This window comes from Natator depressus, chromosome 1, assembly GCF_965152275.1.
Source record: "Natator depressus isolate rNatDep1 chromosome 1, rNatDep2.hap1, whole genome shotgun sequence".
In the NCBI taxonomy this organism is placed as follows: Eukaryota; Metazoa; Chordata; order Testudines; family Cheloniidae; genus Natator; species Natator depressus.
This window is the reverse complement of record NC_134234.1, coordinates 22,628,145-22,646,886: the sequence shown is the minus strand read 5'-3', so window position 1 is coordinate 22,646,886 and position 18,742 is coordinate 22,628,145. Positions and strand designations below refer to the sequence as shown.

Genomic DNA, 18,742 nt, shown 5'->3' with positions numbered 1-18,742 from the left:
ATGTTAATTTCTGCAGGCCCCATTGCAGTAATCGCTATGGGGAAGTGTTCTTCCGTGGAGGAAGAAATAAGGCTGCCATCCCCAAAACGTTCGATAGAGGATTGCTGTGTACTTCTGTGGAAGTTTCATCAACATCTCTCAGGATTCAAGGGTCATCCCTGTGTACATAAACTGCCCTGCCCAACTCTAGAGGGGAATGAAAAGCAGATAGCAACTCTTTTTGTTGTTCCACTACCTCTTCTAGTGCAAATAAATTAAGTAAAAGTTGCTAGCTGTGTCTTGCTAATTTGGGGGTGCCATCATTTTAATGGAAAATGCATTTACACACTCACCCAAGGTTCTTTCTCCTGTATCTGGCTCGCCTGCTGGGACTGACTTGATTTCAGTGGAGTCAAAAACAGGTCCTGGCTCACCCCCCCCCCCCACCCCCCGGGCTCACCTGTTCCCTTACCGCTCCTTGCTGGTCACAGCAGGGGCCTGTAACTCAGGGTCCTTGGAAGTATCCCTGGTGGTATGCAGGGTGGTGATGGGGTGTTGGCCAAGTATGGCAAAAAGCTTGATGTAAAAGCAGCAGGTCTGCAGCTCAGCACCCGATCGACTAGACCTCACTGGCTTTCTGGTATGTCTGCTGCAGTTCATTGGCTTTCGCACGGCACTGCTGCTGGTCCTTGTTGCACCCTGTCAAGGTTCCTTCCCCACTCTGAACTGTAGGGTACAGATGTGGGGACCCGCATGAAAGACCCCCTAAGCTTATTCTTACCAGCTTAGGTTAAAAACTTTCCCAAGGTACAAACTTTGCCTTGTCCTTGAACAGTATGCTGCCACCACCAAGCGTTTTAAACAAAGAACAGGGAAAGAGACCACTTGGAGACATCTTTCCCAAAATATCTCCCCGCCCAAGCCCTACACCCCCTTTCCTGGGGAAGGCTTGATAATAATGCTCACCAGTTGGTACAGGTGAACACAGACCCAAACCCTTGGATCTTAAGAATAATGAAAAATCTATCAGGTTCTTAAAAGAAGAATTTTAATTAAAGAAAAAGTAAAAGAATCACCTCTATAAAATCAGGATGGTAAATACCTTACAGGGTGATCAGATTCAAAACATAGAGAATCCCTCTAGGCAAAACCTTAAGTTACCAAAAGACACACAAACAGGAATATACATTCCCTCCAGCATAGCTTATTTTACCAGCCATTAAACAAAAGAAAATCTAACGCATTTTCTAGCTAGATTACTTGCTAACTTCACAGGAGTTGGAAGGCTTGCATTTCTGATCTGTTCCCGGCAAAAGCATCACACAGACAGAACCCTTTGCTCCCCCCCCCCCTCCAGATTTGAAAGCATCTTGTCCCCTCATTGGTCATTTTGGGTCAGGTGCCAGCGAGGTTACCGTAGCTTCTTAACCCTTTACAGGTGAAAGGGTTTTGCCTCTGGCCAGGAGGGATTTTATAGCACTGTATACAGAAAGGTGGTTACTCTTCCCTTTATATTTATGACACACCCCTTCTCCTGCATCCCCTAAGCAATCTGCTCATTGATGTCAGTGTTTCTACAGCTTGTTCTGAGCTATGATTGCACAGCCTCTTCTTCCTACGGGCCCAAGAGATCCATTATCTCCTGTCTGCTCTAGGCAGGAGTGCATCTGGAGTGTGTAGCCAGCATGGTCAGCCGAGCAGTTTCACACAACAATGGAAAGCAGATAGAGGTGTGCTCACCACCCTGTACAACCAGGAAAAGGCATTTCAGAAATTTGCAGGGGTTTTAATGGGGTTTTGAGGGAGAGCTGGTGGTGTATGTGACCCCTGGAGTTCACAATTGTGGCCAGAGCAGTCAGTGTTTGACATTTTGAGATAGCTGCTGGAGGATTTCTAGGGTTGACATAAGTTATGTAGTATCTACACCTGCTCTGTGTCGACATCTGAACATCAAGCATGACTTAATGCCACTCAGGGAGCTGGTGTTATTACATTGACATAATGGGACACTTACATCAGTGGGAGACAAATTAAGTGTTTGACAAATGCACAAGTAGGCTTATGTCGACCTAACTTTGTATTGTAGACCAGGCCTAAATGTAGTGCAACTAGAATCTACAGAACTGAGAACAATTCACATAATGGTAGAAGCCTTCATAATGGTAGAACTTTCAGACTTCAACTTGAGACACTGTAACTTTTGGTGCCTTTGCTTGCTGCTTGGAAATCTTCAATTTTCCATACTATTAATTAGATTGTTCTTATAAATGAGTATTTGTATTTTTGTAAAATACTCAACACATGCATGCTCTTCATTACTTCTTTTAATATCTCAGGTTGTCCTTTTGTTTCTCAGAAAAATACTGAAATAAAGAGTCGAAATACATGAGTGGGGATCAGGCACTAAATGGCATAAAAGGTGGTGGCAATGGATGGCCCCACTGCTCTTTTAACATTTGTTAAAATGCAAAATAGTCTAGGGAACTGGAGATTCTTTGGGAATGTCCCTGGCAATAAAATCTTGACAGTCCGCTGCTCTTTGTTGTGTTGCTACTAAAATTTAAGAAAAACAAAATTAAAAAATTCACTTCCGTGTAACATGTTGACGGTAAAATATAGGACTGTAACTTTTAAAACTAAATTTTAGTAGGCTAGTGCCAGTTTTCAATGATTTTATCCTCTTCCTGTACTTGTACTGTCAAAATTACAATAATGTAAAATAAAATCTAACTGGTTAATTTTTTACTGGTGTATTTAAGACTAAAATAACATTTTTTGTGCATCTCAGGGGTTCTCAAACTTCATTGCACTGCGACCCCCTTCTGACAACAAAAATTATTATACGACCCCAAGACGGGGGACCAAAGTCTGTGTCCACCTGATTCCCACTGCCCCTGGTAGGGGTGCCAAAGCCTGAGCCTCACTTCCCTGTGCGGGGTATTGGTCAAAGCCGAAGCCCAAGGGCTTCAACCCGAGCCAGGGGGCCTGTAACCTGAGCCCTGCTGCCCAGTGCTGAATCCCTTGGGCTTCGGCCCATAAAATGGGGTTGCGACCCACTTTGGGGTCCTGATGCACAGTTTGAGAACCACAGGTCTATCTTAAAAGTAAAGCAGATTTGTCAAACCAATTTTTTTTCTAACAGTTGTTTATTTTCCCATTGTTTTTAAAATGTGATCACAACTTTAAAAGAGCCACAGGATTGATTAAAGAATTAGAAAACCTGCTTTCTAGTGAGAGCTCAATCTATTTAGCTTAACAAAATGAAGGTTTATGGTTGACTTGATTATAGCATATGAGTATCTACATGGGTAACTGATATTTAATAATGGGCTTTTCAATGTATCCAAGAAAGGTAAAACATGGTTCAGTGGCTGGAAGTTGAAGCTAGACAAATTCAGACTGGAAATAAGGTGCACATATTTAATGGTGAGAGGAATTGGCTATTGGAACAGTTTACCAAGGGTCATAGTGGATTCTTTATCGCTGATAATTTTAAAATCAAGGTTGGATGTTTTTCTAAAATATGCTCTAGGAATCATTTTGGGGAACTTCTATGTATTAAACAGGAGGTTACCCTAGATTATCACAATGGTCCTTTTTGGCCTTGGAATCTGTGAAAACTCTTTTGCCTGGGAATGTAATGCATTGTATCAAGTGTGTTTATAGTCTCATAACTGAGCCAGATAGTTTGCTTAGTTTAACTGTATTTTAATATAGTAGATAACTTACCAGAACTTCCTATTCCTCCGCAAAACGTACAAATCTCTGTTTAAGCTGAATTTTCATAAATTAACAGAGGCACAGAAAAAATCTTCAACATGAATTCATATGAGGCAGTTTGGAAGGGGCATTTCTAAGGGGAATGATCACAGAGTCAATGTACAAGAGAGTAGATAGCACCATTTCTAGAAGTTCCTATTTTGCAGTATAGGCACTTAAATTTTGCACTGCAATATTTTATTAACATAATTTCATTTTTTTTAAAGTAACACTTGTTTATATATTCTCAGATTTGTGTGTCATACAGGCTAAGATTACAAATTCTATAAAGGAACTGAGAAAAAACAAGCAAAGCATTTTCGATCAGCTGTTCCCATCATGTGACACATATATAACAACCAGTTTTTTTTCCCCCTGTCCAATTATCAGGGCTACCACACTTTCCAATGCAGTCTCTTCCCTTGCAAGCACTGGCCTCTCTCTCACTAAAGTGGATGAAAGGGAAAAACAAGCTGCATTAGAGGAAGAGCAAGCTCGTTTAAAAGCTTTAAAGGTAGGTGTTTTCCTGTTTACAGAAAAGTTAAGGTCACTTTTATAATTGCACATACTGTGCATATGCATCTCATTGGAGTTTCTTATAATAGGTCATAAAAGTTGCGGAGGGTTTTCCCTTTATCAGTTATTCAGTTTCTAAAACAGGCACGTGACATCTTTTAACCCCGCAAATGTACTGGCTTTTCTTTCTGTATGTAAATAGACGTTCATACTTGACTGCCATCTTATTGTATGAAATAAGTAAAAAGAATTCTTTAGAGTTTTTTGTTTTACTTACTTCAGAAGCCATATAAACAAACCTTGTTTCTCGGTTTCTTATGCCAGCTCACTTTCCCAACAGGAACAACGTCTAAAAGAACTTGCAAAGAAACCTCATACCTCTTTAACGACAGCAGCCTCTCCTGTGTCTACTGCAGCGGGAAGCATAATGACCACCCCAGCTGTTGATATTTTTTCCACCCCTAGCTCTTCAAACAGGTATGTTTCAGTAGTTATGCTTTCATTATTAGTTAGCTCCAGCTGCACTGCCATTGTGCGTTGCAAAAATTTACTCTTACCTAGAATCTATCCATAAGTGATTTTTGATAGCTATTTCAGTGAGAACATCCCATTCATATAAGCATGACATGTAGAAATAATTTTTTCCTCCTCTCTCTCTTCAGATTAATTTGATAAACTGTTTAATGACCCTTGAAATTCTTCTTGTTAATCTTAATGCCAGTTATGCTCAGCACATATACTCCCCTGCCCTCAAGGACCTTACTAAATAGATTGGCAAAGGTCAGACATAAATTCTCACTGATGGGTCCAGAGGATGGTGCTTAATTTAATCTCTCATCTGTATTTTTTTTTTAAATGGGTTACTGATACAGGTGACTATTTGTGGGTGTTTCAGAAGAGAATTTGAGGGCAGGGGTTTGAATGAAGAGGGTGTGAGTGCCACTAGGGTAAAGAAGCTATGAAAGTTCTGTCACAGAGCATTATTTAATGCTTTCCCTGGCCTCCCATACCAACAGTTCCTGCTGTTCAGTTCTGGGCTTAGTTTATAAAAATACTATTAGGCCTGGTTTATACCACAGAGTTAGATGTACATAAGGCAGCTTACATCAACCTAATTATGCCAGTGTACAAACTACAGCATTGCTCCCACCGATGTAAGTGCCCTATTACATCGTCGTAATAACTCCACCTCCACAAGAGGTGTAGGGCTCAGTGCGACGCAGTGTCCATATAGACGCTGCTGGTTACTTACATTGGCTGTTGGCTGTCATTCTTGTCAAGAAGGCTGATCACAGCTTGGGCTGTCACCCTGGGGCGGGTACAGGTTTCCAGCTAGAGCCTGGCTGCACCCCACCCTCACCTGGGGCTCCGGGCTCCCAACTGACCTGGAGCACCGGGCTCCCTGCTTGGAGCCGCGCTGCCTCGGGCTCCCTGCTCCCAGCTGGGCTTTCCCCCAGGATCCCGACTCCCCACTCCCAGCTGGATTACTGCCTGAGCTCCCTGCTCCCAGCCAGGCTGCTGCCCAGATTCCTGATGAGGATCCAAGAACCAAGGGTGGCAGGCAGCCATGCTCCCGCCGGGGAGCTATACATGAAGCTGAGAGCCTGGGCTTTCAGACACACACACTCACTCTCACTCTCTGAAGTCTGTGGAAGCACTCCTGGTGAGGATATGCACAACCAACAGAAGTAGGGTATTGTGATCATGAACCACGGCAGTAATTACTACGGAGGCTGTAAGTCGACCTAACATAGGGCAGCTTAAGTTTGTAGTGTGTACATGCCCTTAGTCATACAAAATAGTGCCATGTTATGCAGGGACTTGGTCAGGATTTGAACCCAAAGAATGTTTAACCATTGCTCTGGAATTTACAGGGGAACGTGCACATTTCCTCCCTTATCTCTTCGCTGTTCTTCAAAAACTGTTTGCATTCTGGTAGGCTTTATTTCCCACTGGGCAACAAATATAGGAAATTATTTATAGGACACCAACCATTTATCAATTATCTGAATCAAATAACACATTCAGAATTACAGAAATGAGCAGTTGTTGTTAGTAACCGGAAGTCATGAGGGTAAAAACAGAAGAGTATATGGCATTTGAGTTGCTTCCTTGATAAAGGACAAAGCATTTGAAATGATCAGATGTAATTTTATTTGTTGGATATCCAAAACATTTGTTAATCTCACCAATGATTGTCTGAAACCCAAGCTTTGGCAAAGCTACTTTAACAGCCAGAAAAGTTACATTATAGATAGACATCATTTGCAGATGAAAAGTTCAGTAAGTGTTTTAATCTGTTCTAGCCTGCTTTGGTTTTTTCAAAATATATGTTACAAAATACAGTTTTGCTAACCCTCTCTCTTGTTGCTGAGATGAAGTATTTCAAGAACATACCTTGAGCAGTAGACTTCTGAGTCAGATTTTACTTTCCTTTTTTTCTTAATGTTCTCTCATTTCCGTTTTTTCTGGTTAAGAGCAGGTAGTAGAGTAGATCCCAGTAGAGCCAGTGCCAGTGTACTGATAGGCTGACAAGGGATCCAAAAGAACTTTCTAAATAATATCTTCAGTTATGGCCAAAGGCACGTCTGCCTTCAGATGGGGAATGGTGCACATCTTTGGGCACTTCAGATTTTGGGTCTCTTAGCCCTGGTCTACGCTAGGGGGGGATCGATGTAAGTTATGCAACTTCAGCTATGTGAATAACATAGCTGAAGTCAATGTACTTAGATTAACTTACCGTGGAGTCTCTACCGCGGTGAGTCGACTGCTGCTGCTCCCCCGTCGACTCTGCCTGCATCTCTCGCAGCGCTGGAGTATAGGAGTCGACGGGAGAGCGCTCAGGGGTTGATTTATCGTGTCTAGACTAGATGCGATAAATCAGTCCTCACTGGATCTATTGCTGCCCGCTGATCCGACAGGTAGTGAAGACATACCCTTAGTAAGCAACATAGTTCTATTCCTGCTGATCTACAAGACCCACTAATGCTGCATTTCAGTGTGCACTGAAGGGAACATACTGATCTAACTTACGGTATCCCATTAATGTTGGGCAGTAACTATAAAATGAGCCAGTTCATAGGAAGTTAGATTAATGCAAAAGACAAGCATCTTATCCGAAAACTAAGAGTTGTGTTTATTTGGGCATTTATATCACTTAAGTATACTTTTATCGTTATATACTCGCTGTAATACAGATTGTAATGCTTTCAGACCCAGATGGACAGCGTCTAGTAATGCTGTATTCTTCTTTGAGTATATGTCCCTTCTGTGGATGCTCCACCATAGGACACTCATGTGCCTGTGCGCTCTTGACCAGAAATTGCAAAGCAGTGTCTGCAGGCCTGCACCTTCGTACTCCCATACGAAGGCGTAGAGAGAGGTGCGGACCTGCCACCATTCAGTTCCTTCTCACCTGCTTGCGGCTTGAAACAGAACATTCAGTGTCCGCTGTTTTTACAGCTTCCTACTTTTCACTTACTGTGCATTTCTTATTCCCTTCTTTCTTTTTTTTTAGTTATTTAGTTCATTTGTTGTTCTCTGGTATTTCAGCACAGTTATGCTTTAAAAAGGGGGTTCCTGCCCCATTTATTTTGCTGAACCCTTGCTTTAGTACTCTGACATTCAGGGTTATGCTGAAGACACCAGGGTTCAATCTTTGTCAGAGCTGTCTCAGGTCTTTTCCCCATAGCAATAGGCATTCCAGCTTCTCTGGTGTCTTGGAGACACCCGTGTGCTGGCAAAGTGCAAGGTCTGCATGGGATTCAAAGGCAGGTCTTGAAAGGATAGATGTACTAGGTTGAAGCTCCTCCTGTTGTAGTGCTCCCTAGCTCCAGTGTGGGGTCTGCTTCCCCTTCTCCCCCATATATCAGCTTCAACATGTCAGGCCACTCTGGTGACTGTAGAAGCCCCAACAACAGTTCCACAGGTACAGTCTTGGAAGAGAGGCTTCTTTCTCTTTTTTGTCAGGCAATCTAAGAAAAGGGTTCGGTTGCCCCATAAATTTGATTCCCGAGAGACCTTGCTGAAATTGATACCGAGGCATCAGTACTGCCTAAGTAGCTAGGATCAGATGTCTATCAGGCAGTGCAAAGTACCTATCTCAATACCTCCTGATGTATTTAAGCACCAAGAAGCACACAGCATTTCTACATGAGCCGTGATGTCATCCTCATCTCAGAGCCATAAAGAGCACCCAAACTGGTGTCACTGTGTATGGTACCAGAGAGGCCATCTCCTGATTGGTACTGATCCCTGTTCCAGGCCCCAGTACCAGCTGCATTAGGCTACCATAGTCCTCCAGCATTCTAGATTTCTCTCCCCAGGAGATGGTATTATATCGGAGGAACTGGAGTCTCCTCTCTTAAGGAGCTCCACAAGACCCTCCCTCCCCAATACTGCTCTGACATCTGCAACCTGAACTCCTCTTCATCGGACCAGGACCCCTACCCTTGGTACTAACACCAATGCTAGAAGTCCCCTCTTCAGAGTCAGAAACAATATCCTCCTCTGGACTGAAGTATCGGTACAAGTCTGTGATGCTGAACCAGCATATTCCTCTAAGTTCTTATACTGAAGAGGACTTTTCAGAGCTTGCTAGTCATCCTGGACCTAGCAGTTGTAAATACACTTGGGGACATTTTCCTACTCATTGGGCTTACTGGAACTCCTGGGGACACCTTTGCGAGCAGTTTTAAAGGGTACCAGCCAAAAGGAAAACTCAACACCTGCCAGTACCACATCACTGTCTGACAGACCATCCTCCAGCACAGTCTGCTCCCTTGGTACTGAGAGACGCAATAGCACCACTGCTCTTTTATGCTGATGACTTTAGGGCCTTCCAGGACCTAATGAAACACAAGGTGGAACCCCTCCAGATCCTGTTAGAAGAGGTCAGGATTTAAATATCACTCCCCTTTCCCCAAGGAAAGATGGCCCTACGAGTCAGTGGGGTTATACTATTGCCTACATGTACTTTATGGAAAACACTTGCAGTCTACCTAGCAGGTCACCAGAATACGATTGCAGACTCCCTGAGCAGAAACTTCCATCAGGACCACAAAAGGGAACTCAGCAACAGTCTTCTACAGCATCTGCCAAACCTGGGGTCTCCTAGAAGAAGGCCTCTGTGCTACCCCAGTCAACACAAAATGTCACCTTTTTTGCTCCAAAGAGGATACTGCTGGGTTATGTCCTGATAAGACCGTGGCCCCATACCCTGCAGAGTGCTTACCTGCCTCTACATCTAATTCTCAAGATCTTGCTCAAACTGCAACAGGAAGGAGTGAGGGTTATCCTCCATAGTACAGTCCTGGCTAAGACAAGTGTGGTACTCAAACCTCCTTCACTTCTCCTCAATGCCTCTCCACCTTCCCATCAGGAGGGATCTCCTGTCGTAGAACTTAGGGACCTTGATTCCCCCACAACCCCTTGTCCCTGAATCTGTGAGCATGGGTTGTAGATGTTTCTCAGGCATGGAGTAAACCTGTTCTATCAAGCAGGAAACCTACTACTCGCAAAACTTACCTTCAGAGTTGGAAACACTTCCATTCCTGGTGCTCTCTTCACTCCTGTCAACCATCAGACACTCCACTCCCCAGGATCCTAGACTACCTGTTGGATTTGAAGAGACAAGGTCTATCAGTTAGCTCAGTCAAAGTACATTTGGCCGCTATCACAGCCTTCCACTCAGTTCCTCCCGTGACCAGATTTCTTAAAGGCTCTCACCACTTATTTCCTCCTGTTTGGAACCCGGCCCCCCAATGGCATCTAAATTTGGTTCTCGATGTCCTGTGGAAACCCTCCTTCAAACCGATGGCTACCTGCTCTCTCCTCCCCCTCTTTCTCAGACTTCATTCCTTATAACCATCACTTAGACTAGGTGAATGGGAGAACCTGGTGTTCTCATGACAGAACCACTGTTCACTGACTTCTGCAGAGATAGTTACCCTACATCTCCTTCCTGGTTTTCTCCCTAAGGTCTCATTGGAATACCGTATTAATCAGGAAACCCACCTACCAGTATTCTATCCAATGCCTCCTGCCTCCAGGGAGGAAACTAGCCTATATACACTAACTAGATGTCAGGAGAACATCTTGCCTTCCACCTGAATAAAGTGCGTCTCAAGTTGCATCTTAACATGCTATGAGACTGCTGGAATACAACTCTCTGAGTGACAGAACGCTTCAATAGCACTTAGTCCATGTCTATAGCCCCTTTGAAAAGCTTTCTGTAGCAGATATGTGCAGGTCTGCAACTTGGTCCTCCATCCATATGTTTGCCAAGCATTACGCTGTCGTACCTGCTTCTAGAACTGAAACAACAGTTGATGATGCAGTCCTCTGAACTGTCTTGTGCCTGCCTCCTTAGCACCCACCTGCATGTTAAGTTATTATTGGGGAGTGTCCTACAGTGAAGCGTCCATAGAGACACAAACTCAAGGGAGAGGTTACTTACTGTACAGTGACTTGAGTTCTTTGAGCTGTTTTGTCCCTATGGACTCCACTTCTTGCCCTCCTTCCCCTCTGCTGCAAAGTCTCTGACTTTGGGCTTGAGAAAGAACTGAGTGGTGGCGGGTCCGCACTTCCCTATTTGACTTCATGTGGGAGCATGAGGAACTGCTCTGCACAGGCCCATGGGCGCTGCTTTACAATCTCCAGTTGAGAGCACACTGACGTGCATACGTCCTACGATGGAACACCCATAGGGACGAAGTATCTCAAAATGCAAATTAGGGTGCAGGTAAAGAATCTCTTCTTCCGACTCATCACATACTTAATACATATTACTTTAACTGAAATCCAAGCAAAAGAGCATAGAAAGGAATTTATTTCAATGGTTCATGAGATGTTACGCATTGTCTTTATTTGTTTCTATCTATAGACAATGGGAGAAAAGTAAGACTAGAATTCCTCTTCTCTCTCTCACTTCAAAAACTTACCCGAAGTTGAATTCTGTGAGCAGAGATTGGATTAGAGCAGAAGCTTCCCTGAATTTCATTTAGGGACCACTGCTGTCCTAATCTACTTACTCTGAGAAGTCATCAGATACTACAGTGATAGGCACCAGTACAAAAGTTAGATTAACCTTTTCGCTTCGACGGTATTGCCAACATAACTTGGATGTAAGTGATTTTGTGCACTGGGTTTAAAGTATTTATTCTGTCTCCTATATTGCTGGTGATTAAAGGAGACTTTAACTCTTAATGTACTATATGTAAAAATACGATTAGGACCTGGATGGACGCACTACTCCAGAGTTTTGAAGAAATTTATTATAACTGTAAAATCTTATGAACGTAAGAGGACTCATTAACATGTTTTTTCCTCTCCATTGTTTGAAAGATAGTTGACATCTTAAATACAACTGTTGTAATGACTTGTGTGCCCTTCTCCCCCATTTCCATGTGTTAATTATGGAAACTTTTCCTCTTCTCTTCAATGAGTTTTGGGGCTTGACACCTCTTGGGGTTTGGATTTGTTTCCAATGGAGAAGTAAATAAATTTACCTTTTTTTATGCATCAGCATCACCGAGGACAGAACAGCTGTGGCCAGTGTTTAAAAAAACTTCAAAAGCTTTAAAAAAGTTTATCAGCATTATAGTCATTGAGCCAAATTCTCTGCTGTACTCAATAAATGATGGTTTAGCTGAGGAGTGGTCACAGAGGAGCCATTTGTAGTTCCAGTCTGGGACAAGTTCTGTGTCAATTTGATTTCCTGGCACAGTTTAGAGATGCCACTTGCTACCAGTAGCCCCTGTGAGGTCACTTTGTGAGCTGGGCATGATTGAAGTGCAGGCATGCTTTGGCCACACTTGGACATCAGGGTCTGAAGAGAGTGTGAGAAATCGGTAGATTATACCCACCAGGCTTATGGTTGCTCTCTGCTGATGGACTGGCACAGAGGGGCTTTAGCATGGCAGAGAATTGAGCTCGCTATGTTTACAATCCAAAGGTATTCCCCATCAAACTAAAAACAAACTGCTATAGTTATGTCCCCTTAATGTTTAGTGAATCTGTTCATAATAGTTGAAAATGCTGTCTTGTATTGAAAACTATTTGATACAGTTCAAACAGTTATCCTCCTTTGTCTCTGTAGCACATCAAAGCTGCCAAATGATCTACTTGATTTGCAGCCAACCTTTCATCCATCTGTACATCCTATATCCACTGGGCAACAAGTAGGAGGTACATGGGGAGGTAAGAACTCTAAATTGGATCATGCTTCTAATTGCCATATAGCCAATCTCCCATCAGTGACATTCTCCATAGTTTAGACTATCCTTGCTAAAATAGGTAAACTCTCTGAAATCTTTAAAATGAATTCAGCAAGGACAAATGTAAGCTCTATATGAGAGGGAAGGATCAAACAAACACAGGTGCAAACTAGAGCAGGGGTTCTCATACTTCATTGTACTGCAACCCCCTTCTGACAACCCCAGGAGAGGGGACCAAAGCCTGAGCCCGTCTGAGCCATGCAGCCCTGGGCAGGGGCCAAAGGAGAAACCCAAGAGCTTCATCCCCAGTGAGGCTGAAGCCCTTGGCCCTGGGCAGTGGGGCTCAGGCTTCTGCTTCAGCCCCAGGCCCCAGCAAGTCTAACGCCAGCCCTTGTGGCCCCATTAAAATGAGGTCATGACTCAGTTTGAGAACCACTGAACTAGAGGGATGCAGATCATACTGAATGGTTTGGGGGTTTTATAAAGTGCTTTAGGATGAAAGGGAGCTATTGGTAAAATAATTTAGTATGACAAATTGTATGAATCAGTACTGTAATACTTTCATGTTCAGTGCATCCAGATATTGCAAAACTACTTCATCCACAGCTGGGAGGAATCTTCCAACTAGTTGTCAGCCACTTTCTTGGTGCCAAACATCCCAATATGAGACACATTTGGTTTTGAGCACAAAATTTAAAAATAGACTAATTTGAAATAGTGCAGAAAAGAGCAATAAAATTATTTGAAACTAAGATCCCTGAGAAAAGCTTTTTTAGAGTGAGAAGGCTGAAAGTAGACAGGGTGGCCTGTAACCACATAAAACAAAGATGCAGATTAGGCAAGGAATACAAACCACAAAGGCTTAAGAGTGCAGCAGAGAATTTTGGGTGAATATTAACAAAATGTTTAACTAAATCATAGAATCATAGAAGATTAGGATTGGAAGAGACCTCAGGAGGTCATATACACTATGAAAATACTCGGGTATTTTTAGATGACAATATAGAATCATAGAATATCAGCGTTGGAAGGGACCTCAGGAGGTCATCTAGTCCAACCCCCTGCTCAAAGCAGGACCAATCCCCAACTAAATCATCCCAGCCAGGGCTTTGTCAAGCCTGACCTTAAAAACTTCTAAGGAAGGAGACTCCACTACCTTCCTAGGTAATTCATTCCAGTGCTCCACCACCCTCCTAGAATAGTTAGGAAATAGAAAAAACTGAATGGGACTCTGTTGAACCACTTTGACTGAAGCTAATGAAGATTAGAATTGACTGATCTTCCTAAGGTTTGGTTTAAGAATAGTAAAATTATCCTGTCACGTTGCATGGGGTAATCTAGATGACCCATTAGACAGAGGTCTTTTCTGATGTAGATTATGTTGTAAACCTGTGTACATAAAATTTGGCTTTTCTTATGGGTAGCCAACAACATTCTACAAGGCAATTAAACAGATTAAACCATTTTCCTTCAAGAGTATTCAGACCTCAGATGTTTAGCAACCTGGTATTAGCATATTTAAATATTTCTTGGCTTGCCCCAGCCTTTCATGTTTCTTTTCCTATTACTTAAGAGTGTTCTAGGATTTTGCAGATAATGGTGAAACATGTAATTAATATATAAACTCACTGTTGTAATTGTGGGTATCCGTAGAGCACTAGAAACTTCAAGGAAGGGGTGTATTTTTTTATTTCTTTACATAAATACGTTGGATTTAGTAAAATGGTGAGCTAAGTGAGGTGACATTTCAATTCCAGATTTTGTAGACATAAAATGATATGATAAATACACACGTTACCTTTCCAAATGAGCCCTGAGTGCTAAACTCCCATTTGGATTTGAGAAAAGAACTTGGTTTCAAACCAGGCATTAGAATACTTTACTTATACTTTTGGATTAATGAAAATATAGGCATTGGAACAGTGTTGTTTCCTGGTTTTTCTTTAACAGGATGAGAGCACTCAACATCTTATCTCATTCTTCATTTTGTGAGCTTCGGCCTGCTTCAATTAATTTTTCTACCAGCAAGAGTAAACTTTCTAAAACACGTATTGTGTGTTACCTGCTATTCCCTGTGGGCATGTATGTGTTCACATTCTGTATGACCTTGACAATTAACATTTGCGTGTAGGAAAGCTTTGCACACAATTCCAGTAATGCATGGTGGTTCTACTACTAAATAGATTTTGTGCCTTATTTAAGTTTTAATATTTCAGGCTTTCACAAGGACTTCTAAAAGTTTTGCTTCATTCTCCAGTGCTTCACCAGATGCTGTGGTGGTGATGGTGGTGCTTTCAAAAATAGGATAATTCATCTGTATTTCCTTTAATACAAAACACTACTGAGCAAAGCACCTTCCTCAGAAAGAGAGTCAGTGGAGGGCCTGTCAAGCTGTATTGAAATTGCATGCCTAGGATGAGTGAGAATTTAGAAATAGAAAAAAACTATTAACTGCTCTTACTGGTCTCCTTAGATCTTGTATGACTTTCTAGTACTTGGACTACTCCAATTTTAAATGTCACAGGCAAAAGGGATTAATACCACTTCCTCACAAAAACCACATCCTAATATCTCAGTATTTTAGCGTTCCTGAAATTCAGCCTAAATTTATCTTCTAGTAAGAGCCCCTAATAATAGCCGTTCCAGACTGTTCTATCTGCATAGATGTGAACACCGTTTAAAATACTTGTAGAGATATATCAATAGCTACAAAGGTTTCAGGATTGGCTGGTGCTAAACTGTTTTGGATTATGGGCCTGAAAATTCTTTTTGTTTTTGTTGCATTGCATTTCATCCAAATATCTAAGCAGCATTACAAACATTAACCCTCAACACTTACGTCAGGTAGGTAAGAAGTATTTTCTTCTTCGAGTAGTGTCCCTGTGGGTGCTCCACTGTAAGTGTGTCTGCACCTCTGATTGGAGATTTTAGGTAGCAGTGTCCGTTTGGCCCACGTACCTGCTCTCCCTTCCACTTTCTCTTCCTTGAGCCTATCTAGCGCTGTGTGGGCAAACCGCCCTCAGTTTCTTCTCAGCCGCTCCTTGCCTGAGATAGAGAGTAGCAATCTGATTTACTTACCTCATGTTTCATTATAGTTGATAGGTTTTAATTTTATTGCTTCTTATAGAGTTTTTGTAGCATATGTAGGACTTCCATTTTTACTTTTCCAAAACCCAACAATAAAGTTTTTTTCTTTCTCCTTGTCCCCACCCCCACCCCTCAGTTTGGGCATTGCCACCTGAAGGGGAATGCCCAGCTGCACCAGGTTTAAACAGTGCCTCTTCTGTAGAGAGGCAGTACTGGTTACAGACAGACACTGCTGTGTCCGGTGCCTTGGAAAGGCTCACATTCTGCAGAAGTGCACCTTCTGCCAGAAATTGAAGGCTAGATCCCGAAAGAACTGGGAGTTAAAGTTGAAATGCCTCCTCATGGAGGTTGCTCTTAAATTCACATCCGACCCCTGTGCCAAATCCCTCCACGGTAAAGATCATTCCCAGAGCCTTCAAATTCTAGGGAGGGAGAACCACAGAGAAAATTCTGACTCCCCTTTCAGAGCCTCCAAAAAGAGGGCTGCAAGCCCTCAAGCTGAGCTCCTGACCAGCCAGAGGAGATCCCCAGTGCCATCGGTCACCTTGGCACCAGTGGCTCCAAAACATGGTACCCAGAAGACACAGGACCTTTGGGTACAAGTTCTGCCATAATGCCTTAAGACCTGAAGGGCACAGGCTCTGAAGTGGTAACGCCGTCTGCCAAAGATAACAGCAGAGACCCTGCTGCCTCTGCAAAATCGGTACTAATGAAGAAATCCTTGGCACTGACCACCTCGAAGCAGTCTTCATCGAACCGTGCCTCTCATAAAAGATCGTCGGTACCGACAAGTCAGCGCCGGCAACATCTGACAGTAGGTTGCAACGACAGTACTGCAGGAATTTCACTTTTCTAGGGACATCATGATCGTGGAGATGCCAGAGTTCCTGTTACTCAGTACTGGGGCTCTGGTACTGAGCATGTCCCGCTCCCCAGAATGACCAGTGGCTCTGGGGGCATTCGCCTCCAGCTTTCCTGTCAGTCCCACCCTATTCCAGTGAGGAGTTGGACAGTGACCAAAACGACACTCTGGCCTCACACCATGCCCCATCATTACAACAATCGGGACCCTCCCACGCACACTCCGATCCCCAACCCTCCTGGTATGGGCACCTCTGGGTGCCGCTACCCATGCCTTTTCCTCCATCCTAGTGGCCATACTGGGACCCGTGGGCAGCCTACAGGCACCATACTTCTCAGGCATCTAGCGTCTCCTACAGAGAGTCTACTAGATAGTCTCCTACAACCTCTGTATCTAGAATTCCAGAACTACAGGAGGAAACTTTTGAGTAGCAGGAGGCCAGACTACAAGAGGAGACTACACCATCAACAAATAGCTCCTCCTCACCAGCTGAGGCTGTGATGCCCTCTCTGCCATGACCGGCCAGTGATATCAAGTTTGTTTTTTTTTGAAGAGGTGAACGACACCCACCACAAATTGCTGAACATATTTCATACCTTCTCTTCAAGGATTGCCTTCCCAGTCAACGAGGTGCTTTTAGATCCTGCCTAGATTACCTGGCAGACACTAGCCTCTATTGTTCTGACATGTAAAAGGGCAGACCAGAAGTATTGCGTTCCCCCCAAAGAGGCAGACTTTTTTTTATTTTTATATATATATATATATAAAATCTCCTCAGCCTAACTCTATTGTTGTAGATGCCAGTAATTCGCGAGGAAAGCAACAACATGCTAAATAAACCCTGTACGATAGAGACTGGAAAAGGCTAGACTTATTTGGAAGGAAGACCTACTCCTCAGCATCTCTGCAATTCAGGATTTCAAACTACCAAGCCTTAATGGCAAAGTCTGACCACGTGAATTATGGGAAACTCAGCATGTTTATTGACCACTTGCAAGAAGCACAATGAGAACAGTTTAAAGCCATCATCCATGAGATCTAGCTGGTAGCAAGAACAGTGCTACAGCCCACACTGGATGCCATGGATACAGTGGCCCACCCAGTTTTGATAGCAGTGTTAATGAGGCGGGCTTCGTGGTTTCAGCTCTCATGGCTGCCAAAGGAAGTACAGACAATGATTGAGGAAGTCTCTTTCAAAGGCTCCAGACTCTTTGCTGATCAGACTGACACATCACTTCACACTTGAAAGAATTCCAGAGCCATGCTGCACTCTATAGGAATCTACACACTGGGACAGAAAAGAAAATTAAGTTCACAAGCATCTTACAGATCCCACCCACCCCAGTTCCCCCCACCTCAGCGATACTACGAGGCACAGTGCAAGAGACCTCAAATGCAAAATGGGAAACAGTCAGCCTCCCAATCCTCAACATCTCAGCCCTCAACCTCAAACACCAGTTTTGATGCCTTGGTCGAGACCCCGAGAAACCACTCTTCACAACAGCTGCAACACATAGACTTTCCACATCCCTTCAGATGTCGCATAGCGCTCTTCCTCTGGAATTGGGAAAACATCACTTCAGACAAATGAGTCTTGATGATCATTTCCAAGGGTTATTCAATCCACTTCACCTCTCTCCCTGTCCCTCTTCAGGGACCTTTCTCAGAAGAGACTGTTAGGTCAGGAGAAAAAAGAAAAGGAGTACTTGTGGCACCTTAGAGACTAACAAATTTATTTGAGCATAAGCTTTCGTGAGCTACAGTTCACTTCATCAGATCACCTGCTGTGCCTAGGGACCATAGAACCAGTCTCTGTTCACCCCAGAGGTAAAGGCTTTTATTCCAAATATTTCCTAATCCCAAAGAAAAAAGGAAGTTGGAGACCCGTATTAGATCTAAGAGTACTAAACAGATATGTGAAGGTGCAGAGATTCAAAATGATCACGCTAGCAGCTATTATTCTGTCTCTGGAGCAGGGAGATGGATATTCTGTATTCACCCATCCAAGAACACACAAATTCCTCAAGGGCATGGGAAACCTCTTTCCACATACCAGATGCCCCACTCCAATATGGGACCTCAATCTAGTTCTAAAGACCTTAACTATACTACCCTTTGAACCTATGGGCAACTGGCTCTCTTCTGCATGTGTCAGTGAAGACCATCACCTCAGTATGACAAATAGGGAAAATAGCAGCATTGATGGCACCCACCCTTCACAGTCGTCTTTAAAGATAAAGGCACTCTGAGTTCCTGCACAATGTGGTCTCATGCTTCCACATGAACCAACTCATCAGCCTCCCTACCTTTTCCCCAAAACCAC

At 43.3% G+C, this 18,742-nt stretch overlaps 1 protein-coding gene across 7 annotated transcripts in view; it reads left to right on the top strand.

Annotated features, from left to right (window-relative positions):
• The window catches only part of PICALM (phosphatidylinositol binding clathrin assembly protein), a 107,299-nt gene that overhangs the window by 49,035 nt on the left and 39,522 nt on the right, over nt 1-18,742 (top strand). For all 7 annotated transcript variants that reach the window (XM_074956149.1, XM_074956178.1, XM_074956187.1 and 4 more), the window contains exons 10-12: nt 4,129-4,252; nt 4,595-4,731; nt 12,353-12,453. In XM_074956149.1, the coding sequence (XP_074812250.1) occupies nt 4,129-4,252; nt 4,595-4,731; nt 12,353-12,453 (362 nt within the window). The remainder of the gene's footprint in view (nt 1-4,128; nt 4,253-4,594; nt 4,732-12,352; nt 12,454-18,742) is intronic.